A 13,486-nucleotide genomic window follows, 5' to 3' on the forward strand; every position below is an offset into this window, starting at 1 on the left:
TTAAGCTACAGTTATTATTTTTTTGATAAACTGGATCACTAGTGTCCCATTAATTCTTTAAAACTAATAGCATACAAGTCAATAAGTTTGACGTATTTACAGTAAAGCATTGATAATAAGCCATTTTATGTTCAGTCAGTAAATTGACTTTGTCAGTTTTTTTATTTTAAGAGATTTCAACCCAAATACTATAGTCATTTATAGTAAATAATATAGTGTTTTTGAACCATACTATAGTAAATTGTAGTATACTGTATATATTATAGTAGTATTTACAATACTTTAATGACTGCTACAGGATACTGTAGTATTACAGCGAACTGATAAACTGTAATAAATACTGCAGTATACTTTTTTACCACAGTAAAATGTAGTGTATTATAGTATAATATATCATATAGTTGTAGAAAACTTAGTACAATATTGGGTAAAGTAATTTGTTTAGATTACTATAGTTGTTATATTAGCAACTATAGAATTATCACAACAAATTAATTCAAGTAATTTACTGCAGTATGGTTAAAAAAAACTGGGAGTTTTGGGATACTTTCGTTTACTTTTTTTTTTTAATAAACACAACGCACCGACATTCGTAGCACATAACTTAATATGTTACTGTAATATATACGATATAGTATAAAGTTATAGTAAATTATACAATTTTATAAAAATAATAATAATAATTTGGACGTCGGTGACGTGGCCCTGACGTCACGTACAGGATAGGTTGTTGATGCTACGTGGATGGGAAGTAGTTCTCGAGCTGCCAGAGGAAACCTAAACAAAACAATGCGAAGAAGTCTAACCTAGACGCCGAGTAGCGCGAAAGCAAAGAAAAAATGTCGCCCAGTCGATCGTTTATTTATATATATTGTCTACTTTCATTTTAGCATGGAATAATGTCGACTGTCAGCGAATTGTCAGTTGTTTTGCGAACAGAATTAGCCGCCAAGCTAATGTGGACAGCGGCCTAAGTGATAAACGCACCAACCTGTTCCGGCTTTTAGTGTGGAATAAACGTGCTCTCATTTGGGATGCTTTTAATAATGTGTTTTATTTAGACATTCAGTGGACTGTCGCACAACCGGGTGGAAGTAAAGCAATATGAGTTGGTTCAACGCGTCACAGCTGTCTAGTTTTGCCAAACAAGCTCTGACAACTGCTCAGAAATCCATCGACAGAGTTCTGGACATTAAAGAAGAGGAGCAGTGGGGTGACACGACCGAACCGACCTTTGCTGGTAAATTTAGCAATAGATGATTCACAGTCCAGATAGGGTGTCATCGTCAGTGACAATTACTGCACAACATTAGAGATATAATGCTTCATGCTAATATGTTTCTGCAGGCTACAGTCCCAAAACGGACACACACATACATATTTTGTAGCTGACTACATACATGTTGCATAATCCATATCCAGTCAGCTAGCTCAGATAACTTTAAACGCACATGGATACACTTCCGCAGAACTGAAAAATAAAAGTCTCTACAGAAGTCATTCAGACAGAATCACAAACCAAAGCCAACATGAAACTTCTTCAAGACAATCTTTGTTTCCAGGAAGAAACCACCTGATATCACAAAAATGCCACTAAAGAATACAAAAGAGTTTGCCATTTTGATGTATTGTGTTTCCAAAGGTGGGATTTGTTTTCTTCCTTTAGTTTATGTGTGGAATTATTAAATAGAGATGTATGATTCAGTAGCTTTATGCTTGATCTGTTTTGGTTATGAAGCTGCTTCATATATAAACATTGATCAATATACATGCATAGAGCTTGTCAGATGTGGTAAAAGCAAGGAAGCTAATTGTATTTGTTTGACGTGCGAGAATACGGGTTTGTTCTCACGTGCCAAGGAAGTATGGATGAGCTTGAGATTACTTTTTGAACGTTTTGGTTTCATGGACTTTCAAATACTATTAATACTATTGGAGAATAAAATTTATACTGAATTGAGCTGGATAATGACACTTGTAAATCTTCTTATTGCTGAAATAGAGTTTTTCTTAATTGATGAACTTTGCAACATTAACACTGTTATTTTCCTGTTTATTTATTAAACTGCTTTGACACAATCTGAATTGTATAAAGCTCTATATAAATAAGTGTGATTTGACATTACATAACCGTTTCTTTAAAATATACTTGTCTTGCATTTTGTTGAATTTTTTTGTTTGGCTAATTTTTCAGATCCACCAGGCAAGCTGGTATCAACAGGATGGGCTATGAACCAGTGGAACTCGCCCTCTGAGGAACATATCAAGACTCTCCCTCCATCATCTGAGGCCATTACTAAGCCTGTCACAAGGACCGTGGTTGATGAATCGGAGGACTTCTTCAGTGCCTTTCTGCCTCATGGGGATGTACAAACTGTAAGCAACACTAAAGTGGTGTCTGTGCCACCTGCCAAGTCGAACCGCAGGCTACGGGAAAAAGCAGAAAAGGAGAAGGAGCTGGAAGTCGGTGATTCACAAGGTCAGACAGACCTCAGTAAATGCGGCAGCCAGGAAAATATTGAGATAAAGCCAACTGAGACGGAGCTTTTGGAGCAAAATTCATCCTCGGCTGATGAGCAGTTACAACCAGAACTGGTTGTTCCTGCTTCAATCGTTGCACTGGAAGAAGCTGCCGAACAGGAAACCAGCGAGGACCGGACAGAGTCAGATGGCTTGGTTATAACTTCAGATGTCACACTCACAAATGTACCTTTATCCTCCTCAGAGGCCGAATCTGCTGGTGTGTTTGAACCAGCTTTGACCATCGAGACCAAAAATCCAGTAAAAACCTCGCCTGTTCCTTCTAAAGAAATCCTTTTAGAATCCAAAGACGCTAAATCAGAGGACAGACAAAGCAACACCCCGTCTCCCCCTGTTAGTGCCTTCTCTTCTGGTACTTCCACTACCAGCGACATAGAGGTTTTGGACCACGAGAGTGTGTTAAGCGAGAGCTCGGCCAGCTCCAGACAGGAGACCGCAGAGGCTAAAGCTGGTCTGCACCTAATGCAAGGCTCTTTCCAACTGCTCTCCGCCTCAACGTGCAGCGACTTCCCTCGTTTGGATGAATACCCAAAACTCACAGAAAGCTGCGGCTCCTCTTCTGACGCCTTTGAGCGTATTGACTCGTTTAGCGTGCAGTCGCTAGACAGCCGCAGTGTCAGCGAAGTGAATTCTGATGACGAGATCCCAGGCAACCGCACATTAGCCTCTATCACGGCCGGACCTTTGCCTGCTCCTGCTCAGTCAGCGACAGAGACTAAACAGGATGAAGAGGAGGGTATAACCGAGTCAATGAATGACCATTCACTGGATGATAATGAGATGGAGGAGAGCGGCCGCAGTGCAACGCCAGTGAACTGTGAGCAGACGGATGAGCTGCAGGAAGGCGAACAGGAAACTGAATTTGACCTCAGGCTGACCAACCAAAAAACTTATGTGAATGAAACAGCAATATCGCAGAGTACTGAAGAGAAACTGGGAGATTCACCCTGTCAGATTTTTGAGCTCCAGAAGGTTGGAATAATACATAAACATTTATGTATATATAAAAATATAATATAATATAATATAATATAATATAATATAATATAATATAATATAATATAATATAATATAATATAATATAATATAATAATTATTACAACATCAAAAAACAAACCAATAAAATTGTGAAATATTATTACAATCTAAAGTAACTGTTTTCTATTTTAATATATTTTAAAATGTAATTTTTTCCTATGATTGTAAAGCTGTATTTTCAGCATCATTACTTCAGTCTTCAGTGTTACATGACCTTTCATGAATCATTCTAATATGCTGATTTGATACTCAAGAAACATTTCTTTTTTTTTAATCAATGTTGAAAACAGTGCTGCTTAATATTTTTGTGGAAACATTTTTTTCAGGATTTTGTTTTTATGAATAGAGTTCAAAAGAGCAGCCTTTACTGTTACTTTAGATCAATTTAATGCACTCTTGCTGAATAAAAATATTTAAAAAAAATCTTATTAAAACCAAATAATTTTTTACATTATATTTATATTTTTATATTATATTTTTTATGTGTCATGGAATAAACATTGTTATTTTTGTTTTTCTTGATGTCCCCAGATTATTGAGGAGCTTTCTAGCCGTCTAGAGAAGAGAGAATCACAGTTGCTTGTGGTCAGTAAAGACAAGGCCAGACTTGAGGAGGAGTGTGACAATCTCAAAGAGTGAGTTGAGGAACATGTGCTCCAGAAAACCATCTGCTGTTGTGTTTTCTTGAATGATAAATGGTTGCAATAGCTAACTAGGGCATAGAAACAGCTGGAGACAAAATCATTTTTACAGTTTGATGAAAAGATTAGCTAACAAAACACTTATTAGTATACATTTGACATGCAGTATGTCAACACCTTTCAACATACACATAGCATAAAAATGGGATTCCAATAATTTGTTATTGTACAGATTATCGTCTTGAATTCTCTGTAGGTTGCCTTGTTTTTAGGGTGTTAATCTTATCCTGTTTAAGACATTTAAACAGAATAAGACTTATTTCTTTTATAAACTTCTTACATGCCTGTTGAATTAGACTTAATGGGATAGTTCATTCAAAAATGAAAATTACCCCATGATTTACTCACCCTCAAGCCATCTAAGATCAGATGAATACAATCTGAGATATATTTAAAAATACATTTTTTTCCAAACTACAGTAGTTAACATTTGAAGTGGATCAAAAAAGTTCACCAAAGTTGTCCTAAGAACTAAGCTGTCCTAAGAAGGTTTTAGGACAACTTTGATGATAGGTTTTGATCCACTTCAAATGTTGACTACTATATATAATTGCAGTGAATGGGGAGCCGAATGGAGGGACATGGCTCCAGGGGGTTAATAAAGGCCTTCTGAAGCAAAGCGATGGGTTTTTGTAAGAAAAATATCTATATTTAAACTTTTATAATCTAAAATAACTAGATTAGCAGACGACCGTACACATACTGCTTAAGTCAACTTGCGCCACAATGGTAACCCATGACGCAGTATATCATGTAGGATGTAGGAGTAGCGTAAGCTTAGATGCCTCTCGCAGTTTAAACAAATCGGGCTAGGTAACAAACTCTCTTATATCGAAATCCTCTGACATTTCTCTTTAAAATTTCTCGTTTTAGACAAATTTGTGACTTTTTTTGTTTTGCTCTATCCTCTGCACCTCCATGTTCTTCATTACATCATGAGTCAGGTCAGAGGTCACTCTTCCACCGTGAATCGATGCGTACAGCCGTCTGCCAGAAGCTAGTTATTATAGTTAATAAAGTTGTAAATATGGATTTTTTTTTTTAAACCCATCGCTTTGCTTCAGAAGGTGTTTATTAACCTCCCAGAGCTGTGTGGAGTACTTTTATGATGGATGGATGCACTCTTTTGCTTCAAAATCGCCCCCCCCCCATTCACTACCATTATAAAGTTTGGAAGAGCCAGGATATTATTAAATGTATCTCCAATTGTGTTCGTCTGAAAGAAGATACACAGAAGTCATATACAACTAGGATGGCTTGAGGGTGAGTAAATCATGGGATAAATTTCATTTTGGGTGAACTAACCCTTTAACAAGACCTGTGTTTCACAGTGAGATGATCAGCTTAAAGGAAGAAAGCTCAGCTGTTCAGTCTTTAAAAGATGAGTTCACTCAACGCATAGCTGAAGCTGAGAGGAAAGCTCAACTCGCCTGCAAGGAGAGAGACATCGCCAAAAAGGTGTCCATTTTTTATTGTTGTTTTAAATTTATATAATTCTTACAACCCTAGTCTTGTTTTGCATTGAAATGTATCATATGTCATGATCACAGGAAATTAAGGGCCTCAGAGAAGAACTGGCAAGCAGGTTAAACTCAAGTGAGACTTTGGAACTGATAAAAGAGAAAGAGGAACAGATCCGAGAGCTTCTAGAAGAAGGTGAGTGTTCTAGGCTGTTTTAAGTGTTCAACGAGACCTTGACTAGGATGATCAAATCAAGATAAAACTTTTACTTTGTGATCCTAGAAGGATCTGGGTATTTGCTAAGGGTGTGTTTGTTTACTTGTTTCTTTCTGATTAGGTGAGAAACTGTCCAAGCAGCAGTTGCAGCACTCCAACATCATAAAGAAACTGCGTGTGAAAGAGAAAGAGAGTGATACACAGATCACCAAACAGACCAAAAAACTGAAGGAACTGGAAGAAGAACTAAAACACTTGCAGCAGGTCAGGTCAACCTTCAATCAAAAGCTGTGTTTATAAAAGAAGCATGTTTACAGTTGTAAAATATATTCAGTGTTCATATCAAACACCAGCAGAATAAGAAGAGAATGTTGAGGTTTGTACAATGTTAATTGTAGGTTTTGGATGGTAAGGAGGAAGTAGAAAAGCAGCACAGAGAGAACATTAAGAAGCTGAATGCTGTGGTGGAGCGGCAGGAGAAGGAATTGAGTAAACTACAGACCAGCGACGAGGAGCTTCAGGAAAAGAACCGCAGTTTACAGGCAGCCCTTGACAGCTCCTACAAGTAAATAAATGCCACATAATTGACTTCATGCTAGTAGACAGTATACTTATTCACTGTCCTATTATCACTGCAGTTCTGGTGGTGGTCATCTCCCAGTTTGTTGATTTGATTCATTTTTCCCTGTCTAGAGAGTTGGCAGAGTTGCACAAGGCCAATGCCACCAAGGATAGTGAGGCCCAGGAACTGGCGCTGAACAGAGAGGTGCAGGCGAAAGAAGAGCTGAGTCTGGCTTTGGAGAAAGTCCAAGAAGAGTCTCGCCTACAACAAGAGGCACTGGCCAATCAGGTAATTTATGTTTTTTTTTTTTTTTTTTGTCAAAATGCTTATTTTTATTTTATGTTATCATTATCATATTATTATTATGAGTTGCACAGACTAGTCGACTTTAATGCTCTGCCATGACACTTTAAAGGGTTAGTTCACCCAAAAATGAAAATTATGTCATTAATGACTCACCCTCATGTCGTCCCAAACCCGTAAGACCTCCGTTCATCTTCAGAACACAGTTTAAGATATTTTAGATTTGGTCAGAGAGCTTTCTGTCCCTCTACTGAAAATCTATGTACGGTAGACTGTCCATGTCCAGAAAGATAATAAAAACATCTTCAAAGTAGTCCATGTGACATCAGTGGGTTAGTTAGAATTTGTTGAAGCATCGAAAATACATTTTGGTCCAAAAATAACAAAAACTACGACTTTATTCAGCATTGTCTTCTCTTCCGGGTCGGTTGTCAATCCGTGTTCACGACTCCGCTTCTTTTTCTTCTTTCCTGTTTTACAGCGGTTGGCATCCAGCTTATTGGTGCATTACCGCCCCCTTCTGCTCCGGATTTAGGACATCCACGACATGCACACCTACGCACTATTTAAAAAAAAAATAGCAATACCAAAATACAAACAATGTAGAATAGCTTGAATACAGCGTGCGTCTCCCTCAGACTGTAAACGAAGCTCGGGCGCACCGGATAACACGTCAGCAGCGTCACTTTCCAGAGCAGAAGGGGGGTGGTAATGAACCAATAAGCTGGATGCCAACCGCCATAAAACAGGAAAGAAGAAGAAGCAGCATCACTGTGGAGTGAAAGCGGATATACAACAGACCCGGAAGAGAAGACAATGCTGAATAAAGTAATAGTTTTTGTTATTTTTGGACCAAAATGTATTTTAGATGCTTCAAAAACTTCTAACTAACCCACTGATGTCACATGGACTACTTTGAAGATGTTTTTATTACCTTTCTGGACATGGACAGTATACCGTACATAAATTTTCAATGGAGGGACAGAAAGCTCTCAGACTAAATCTTAATCTGTGTTCGAAGATGAAAGGAGGTTTTACGGGTTTGGAACGACATGAGGGTGAGTCATTAATGACATCATTTTCATTTTTGGGTGAACTAACCCTTTAAGCTTGAGGTTGACTAGTTGCTGATCATGGCCTATAGAGGGCGCAACAGGATAAGAAATCTTTGAAGTCCACTTCTATGCTTTTCCAAACAGTTATAACATAAATAAATACTCTGAGAGCGCTTCACAAGATATATTTGATTATATCATCTGAATGCTTAAAACTGTTCGGCGTTCTAAACTAATAAATGTATGCTGCACTGTAACGGACACACATACATACAGACAGTTACTTACTTGTACATCACGCGCAGTTCGCACACACGCAGAATCATTCAGTTGCGTAGAAATGTATTGTCAACACTGTTCTGTGATTTATCAATAAAATAGCTCAGAAATTGAAAAGTTCTAGCATATGTTTCCTAGTAACTAAAACCCACAGCTTTGCTATTAGGGGAGAGATATCTCAGAGTATCTCAGCTTGAGGTTCAGGCTTATTTGTTCATTAATGACATCATCGGCGACTAGTCAACGTCAACTCAACTTTCATCACATAAATGTTGACTTTAAAAAAACTGAAGTCGTTATTATTATTAGATAAGATTTTACTGGATTTCTTTTCTCTGTGCTTTAGCAATATTTAAATGTTTGCTTAAATATTTTGAGGCACTTTGTGTAATTTATTCTGTGGTTACTTATCTAGTTTTACATGCTTTACTTTTTAATCCCCAAATTCTAGCTTTCGTGTCTATATGTGACTGTTTTTTTTTTTTTTTTTTGAGGTGGCGGATTTGAGGCTGGCTCTACAGAGGGCTGAACAGCAGCAGGCCAAGAAGGAAGATTACCTGAGAGAGGAGATCAGTGAGTTACAGCAGGTAACCAGAACACCTTACATACAGCTTAATAGAGTTATTGCATTATTTATTTCATTTCAGCTATTGTAAACTTGGGCAACCTACTATAAGCTCAAGACTATTGAATTTTTGTTAAAGGAAGTATCTTCCTGATTTAAGGAGAAAAAAGACAAGTTCTATTATCTCTACAAAACCCCAGAGGTATAAAAAATTCAAATAGTTAACAATGAATTTTTTTCTGCACATTAAATATGTACAATACCATTCAAACATTTGGGGTCAATAAGATTTTTTTATTTAAGAAATGAATATTTTTATTCAACAAGAATGCATTAAATTAATAAAAAGCGACAAACATTTATAATGTTACAAAAGATTTCTATTTCAAATAAACACTGTTCTTTTGAACTTTATATTAATCAAAGAATCCTGTAAAAGATGCATCACGGTTTCCACAAAAATACTAATCATCACAACTGTATTTAACACTGATAATAAGAAATGTTTCTTGAGCACCAAATCAGTATATTAGAATAATTTCTGAAGGGATTGTGTATAGTACTGAAGATTTCTATTTTACTTTAAAATAGAAAACAGTTGTTTTAATTTGTGATATTTCATAATATTACTGTAGTTTTGATCAAGTAAATGCAGCCTCTGTGAGCATAAGAGAAATCTTTCAAAAAATCTTACCGACCCTAATTTTTTGAACGGCAGTGCAGGTGATGGTTATGCAGTAATTTTTCCTCTTCAACAGAGGTTGCAAGAAGCAGAGACCAGAAACCAGGAACTTAGCCAAAGTGTTACATCAGCAACACGGCCCCTCCTGCGGCAGATAGAGAACCTCCAGGCCACACTTGGTGCCCAGACAGCATCATGGGAAAAACTAGAGAAGAACATCTCTGACCGCTTAGGTGAGACTTGCTTGTTTTGAATGAGCAAAGTGGCTTTTGTCATTTGTTAAATCTGAGGTTTTCAAACAATAAACCACATGACATTCACCAGTTGTTTTCACTTGTCATTCTCTCCTCTCAGCTGATGCCCAAGCCCAGCTTGCTGTTTCTATAGAGAAAGAGCGTTCTGCTACAGAGGAGCTACTAGCCATCCGAGCACAGATAGCATCTTTAGAATCCCAGGCTTCCTCGTTGAGGCAGGAGAAGGGACGTCTGCAGGGGCAGCTGGATGCAGAGAGGACGCGGCGGGAAAAACTGGAGGATGACTTTAGCAGGTAGGAGATGTGTTTAACCTTGAAAAAGAAGCTAGCATTTTAAGTGCCACTATTCTCACACTGATTTTTGTATGTGTAGGGAGCGTGTAGAGCTGGAGAATCTTAAAGGGGAACACGCACGAGTCTCAGAAGAGGCAAAAAAGGATAAGGTACGGTTTGCTCTTTGAACACTTTAGACAGAACATATATATATATATATACAATCATTCTCAATGTCTGTATTATTTGTCCTTTTCAGTTGCTTCTCACCAACCAACTGGAAATGGAAAAAATGAAGGTGGAACAGGAGAAGAAGAAATGCTACCTTGCACAAGAGGCCCTCAAAGAAAAGGTTTTGCATGAAAAGACCAGACTCTGCTTTTGTATTCTGAATCTTTCCTTCAAAAATAGTTAAAATAATAATTTCATACAAGGTCCAAAATGAAATTTTTATCAGACCAAGCAGTTAATATAACTGTGGCATAAAATCAACTACTTTCATGCGTCTAAAATGAGGGTCTCTGTGTTTTTTTTTTTTTTCATCAGGAGAGGAAGTCTTTAAGTCTGTCTGTGACTGATGCTCCAGCGTCCTCCACTCCCTCACTGTCCCGCTCCAGTTCTGTTAGTGGGGCTGAGCATGCTGGCTTACCGTCCTCCATTTTCTCACAGGTACATTAGTCTCACCCCTATCCGCACCTATTTAGATGCAGGGAAAATATCTCACAGTTTGTCACAATCGCTTGTGTTTTTTCTAGCAGGAGGATTCTCTGGACCATTCTTTCAGCACTATGACCATGTCCATCAGTGGGACTAACCTATATGAGGCGGCTCGACTGGGTGGTGGATCCAGCATCATTGAGAGCCTGCAATCTCAGCTCAAACTCAGAGAGGGCGAGATAGCTCAGCTGCAGGTGCACCTTTTAATAGAATAGTCTTTCATCCTGTGCAAAATTACATCCAGGTTTGGAAGATTATAAATTTACTGTAATGTTTAGAATGAGTAATATACCTTTGTGTTAAAAAGATTAATATTTTATGTACTAATTTGGATTCAATTTTTTGGGTTATTCGCAAGATGGAGATTGCTAGTCTAGAGAGAAGTCGCACTGTGATGGCGGAAGAGCTTGTGCGACTGACCAATCAGAATGATGAGATGGAGGATAAAGTGAAGGAAATCCCTAGACTGAAAGTGCAACTGAAGGTGAACACAAGCAAAATGCTCATTTACAGCATAGAGAACTGTAGGCAGTTTGTAACAGACCGCTACAAATTTACCTGCCATCTTTTGGCTACGTCTACACTAATCCAAATACATTTGAAAACGCATCTTTTTCTCTATGTTTTGGCGTTCAGTTCTGTGAAAACTGAGCTTTTTGAAGATGCTTTCCCAAGTGGATAAATGCGAAAACACTGTTTATATAAAATGTAGGTATATTAAATTAAGGTAAATTTGCTCGCTCATGAGGCCCTTCGCGGTTTGGACCATACATTGAAATTTGAGTGTGACCTGAACGCACCAGGTGAGATTTTGCTAATAAAGTGATCATATCAGAAGAATAGCTTGAGAACTTTATGTGAGCTTTTATTATGTTTTATGCATGCGCAGTTAGATTATTTAAGCGTCTTCAGATGTTTCAGTGTGGACGAGAAACTTTTGGAAAATGCTTGAAAACGCTAGTGTGGATGGAGAACATTTTGAAACGAAAACGCAGTTTTCAAATGTATCCGGATTAGTGTATCTATAAGACTTTGATGTGTCAACAATAAGAGGACATTAATATATCTGCATTTGGTTATTATTTCAAATTTTAAGTGTTTGCATTTAGTTATCAAAATAGATATATACTACCATTCAGTGTTTTGGGGTCATTTTTTAAAATGTTTATGAATTATGATCACCAAGGCTGCATTTATTTGATCAGAAATACAGCAAAATCAACAAGATTGTGAAATATTTTTAACTTTTTTAAATAACCGTTTTCTATTTTAATACATTTTTAATTTTTAATACAATTCTTATGATGGCAAAGCTGATTTTTCAGCATCATTACTCCAGTCTTCAGAAATCATTCTGAAACATTTCTTATTATTATCAATTCTTATATGAAAAGTACATTTATTTGAAATAGAATTTTTTGTAACATTAAAAATGTCTTTGCTGACACGTTTTTTGTGTCCTTGCTGAATAAAAGTACTGATTTCTTTAAAACAAAAAAAACTACTGACCCCAAACTTTTGAACTGTAATATAAACTGTAGTATAAATGGTTAAATTCTTTTTCCTCATGCCGAGAAAAATTGTTCCCCATTACAGTTACTCTCTGTATCCAAAATGTATTGATTTTTTTTTTTTATTCTGTTTTGTTATTCCTCGTAGAGGATCCTAAAAGATTACCTAACAAGCACAGTAATAGGTATAAGGCTTTAACCTGTTAGTTAAACACTGACCATCCGTTTGTGTGCATCACAGGATCTTGAACAAAGGCACAACACAATCCTGCAGATGTATGGAGAGAAGGCAGAGGAGGCGGAAGAGCTGCGTCTGGACCTGGAGGATGTGAAGAACATGTACAAAACGCAAATAGATGAACTGTTAAAAAATCAAAAATAATAGATTCTGCAAAAGGACTGGCTCACACTGACTTAAACAGAGCTTTACTGTAGGAGTAATTGTGCTTCGCATCTCAGAGCATTGGTAATAATAGACCAAGTAATTTAAATGTATTTTTTTCTGAGAAAATGTTCACCATATTTCAAGGGTCATATAGTATATAGTTATTTAAGATGTGATTCCTCTCACGGTTGTGGGATTTTATTTGAAGTCATTTTTTTCTCAGTAAATAACCATTTTTGGTTTAAGGAATGACATGACTGTCTATCAGTGTATAGGTTTGGTGGTTTCTTAACACTTGAATTTGCACAATGAAGCGAGAGTTTAGACTTTCTGCGTTTGTAATCATTGAATTAATTGCTATATTTTCCTCTGATCTTCATCCTCTGGACTGCACATCTTACTGCTAAGCAGATGATTTGCTGTTGACTGTCTCTTCACGTTGTGAAAACACATAAACATGCTTTCCAGATAATTCCAGGGTACCACGCGTCTTTCAATACGCTTAAGTTAGTAGATTTAAAGTTAAGTTTTGCACTCATTTTTATCCCATGTCGAGCTGATTGAGTTTTAGTGATGAAGGGGTCCACGGAAATATTTCACTGTCATATTCTATGAGATATGATCTCTGTAAATCATACATTACAGTCAGGACTGTCTGATGTCACTAAGATCCTCCCTGTGTATCTTCAATATTTGCTGCACACATGTAAATAAAGTAAGCGATATGTATTGGGCAGGGTCAATTTGTTTTCCAGCCTTGTTAATGTGTTTAATGTTTAATCATTACTAAGATATTACTTTTAGTTATATAGTAATATATTAGTAGTTGTAGCATTGATAATAATCTCTGCTTTATTGTTGTTTTAATGTTTAATAACTAGGATATTAGTTATATAACAAAGATTAATAATAATTTCTGCTTTTATTTGTTTTCCAGCTGTATT

General features: G+C 36.9%; 1 protein-coding gene across 4 annotated transcripts; it reads left to right on the forward strand.

The window, feature by feature from the left end:
• Window positions 1-734: 734 nt before the first annotated feature.
• tmf1 (TATA element modulatory factor 1) lies at window positions 735-13,382 on the forward strand. Of its 4 annotated transcripts, XM_067388330.1 has the most exons (18): window positions 1,106-1,240; window positions 1,563-1,642; window positions 2,195-3,513; window positions 4,111-4,214; window positions 5,612-5,738; window positions 5,831-5,936; window positions 6,079-6,221; window positions 6,356-6,522; window positions 6,651-6,807; window positions 8,651-8,743; window positions 9,480-9,636; window positions 9,758-9,950; window positions 10,030-10,099; window positions 10,189-10,281; window positions 10,476-10,598; window positions 10,685-10,840; window positions 11,005-11,130; window positions 12,399-13,382. In XM_067388330.1, exons 2-18 carry the CDS (start codon window positions 1,588-1,590, stop codon window positions 12,537-12,539), a joined length of 3,330 nt encoding a protein of 1,109 aa, XP_067244431.1. In that variant the 5' UTR covers window positions 1,106-1,240; window positions 1,563-1,587; the 3' UTR covers window positions 12,540-13,382. The 4 variants fall into 4 exon arrangements, with proteins under 4 accessions (XP_067244428.1, XP_067244429.1, XP_067244431.1 ...); XM_067388327.1 differs by lacking the exon at window positions 1,563-1,642 and having other exon boundaries at window positions 735-1,240; XM_067388328.1 differs by lacking the exon at window positions 1,563-1,642 and having other exon boundaries at window positions 735-1,240; window positions 10,688-10,840.
• Window positions 13,383-13,486: the final 104 nt, after the last annotated feature.

This window comes from Chanodichthys erythropterus, chromosome 6 (assembly GCF_024489055.1).
Source record: "Chanodichthys erythropterus isolate Z2021 chromosome 6, ASM2448905v1, whole genome shotgun sequence".
In the NCBI taxonomy this organism is placed as follows: Eukaryota; Metazoa; Chordata; class Actinopteri; order Cypriniformes; family Xenocyprididae; genus Chanodichthys; species Chanodichthys erythropterus.